General features: G+C 41.3%; 1 protein-coding gene across 1 annotated transcript in view; it reads left to right on the top strand.

Annotated features, from left to right (window-relative positions):
• Positions 1 to 42, top strand: part of LOC138976901 (carbonic anhydrase 14-like) — a 70,471-nt gene extending 70,429 nt beyond the window's left edge. Inside the window, exon 6 of the mRNA XM_070349795.1 lies at positions 14 to 42. Coding sequence (XP_070205896.1) covers positions 14 to 42 — 29 coding nt within the window. The remainder of the gene's footprint in view (positions 1 to 13) is intronic.
• Positions 43 to 1,628: the final 1,586 nt, after the last annotated feature.

The raw sequence follows: 1,628 nt of genomic DNA on the forward strand, positions 1-1,628 counted from the left end.
TCGAAACAAGAAGGGCAAAGCCCATACGACTCACATGCTTGACCTTGACCTTTACATGACCTTGACCTTCAGGGTCAAGGTCAAATAACTAAACCTAGCAATGACATCATACACTAAGAGTAAGAACTGCTTTACACATTTTTCCTACCAAAATACATGTGACCTTGGGAAGGTCATCCAAGGTCATGCAACACAAAACTGTTAATTCAAGACATAGGAAGTACAATGGTGCTTATTGGCTCTTTCTACCATGAGATATGGTCACTTTTAGTGGTTCACTACCTTATTTTGGTCACATTTCATAAGGGTCAAAGTGACCTTGACCTTGATCATATGTGACCAAATGTGTCTCATGATGAAAGCATAACATGTGCCCCACATAATTTTTAAGTTTGAAACAGTTATCTTCCATAGTTCAGGGTCAAGGTCACTTCAAAATATGTATACAATCCAACTTTGAAGAGCTCTTGTGACCTTGACCTTGAAGCAAGGTAAAACAAACTGGTATCAAAAGATGGGGCTTACTTTGCCCTATATATCATATATAGGTGAGGTATTCAATCTCAAAAACTTCAGAGAAAATGGGAAAAATGGGAAAAATAGCTGTTTTTTAGACAACATTTATGGCCCCTGCGACCTTGACCTTGAAGCAAGGTCAAGATGCTATGTATGTTTTTTGGGGCCTTGTCATCATACACCATCTTGCCAAATTTGGTACTGATAGACTGAATAGTGTCCAAGAAATATCCAACGTTAAAGTTTTCCGGACGGACGGACGGACGTCCGGACGGACGTCCGGACGGACGGACGGACGGACGGACGGACGACTCGGATGAGTACATAGACTCACTTTTGCTTCGCATGTGAGTCAAAAAGTTCCAACTTCCAGTGCAATGCATTTAATAGTGCATTTCTTAATTTGATGTATCTGGCATTTGCGACATTTGCTTGTTGGGATCACCAGGATAGAATCTGGCGAGAAATATGTGCTTCAATCCACCTGTCATGCGTCATCCTATACAAATACTACAATGCAAACATCCAATCAGTCAAACAAACAAACAAGCAAGCAAACACCATGGCGAGAAAATGCTCCATCGACTCCACTTCGCAGGGGCAGTCTGCAGCACACGTGTAATCTTGACAGACGATAGAGGTCAATCACACCTCTACTTCACGTGAGGGTCACGAGACGCTATAAACAAACCAAATGCCTAACATCAAGCATGAATAAGAAATCAAAAACATTTCTAAAGCTAAATTCGATCCGGGTGTGACCTTGACGTTGAACATTGATCAACTAGGTTTTCGTCATGTTTGAATGTCATTAACCCGTGTGCGCGAGTGACATTTCATAACTCTAGCTTGAAACAAGAATTCAAGAACAATGATAGTTGTCTTATTTTTGAACCTGACCCTTGACCTCGCCGAGACCTTTAAATGTGAGAAGGGGCAGCCATACTTTCACTGTCTGGAGGTCATCAAACCCCTGACAATGGGTATGGTTTTGAAGATATAGCTATAGCTTCAAAAACGTTTAAAAAAAATGTTACCCTCATTTCTACCCACAATCGACCACGCTTTGACCTTGAAATTTGAGAAGGGCCAACCAGACTTTTATCGTGCTG

Source organism: Littorina saxatilis, linkage group LG9 (assembly GCF_037325665.1).
Source record: "Littorina saxatilis isolate snail1 linkage group LG9, US_GU_Lsax_2.0, whole genome shotgun sequence".
Lineage (NCBI taxonomy): Eukaryota > Metazoa > Mollusca > Gastropoda > Littorinimorpha > Littorinidae > Littorina > Littorina saxatilis.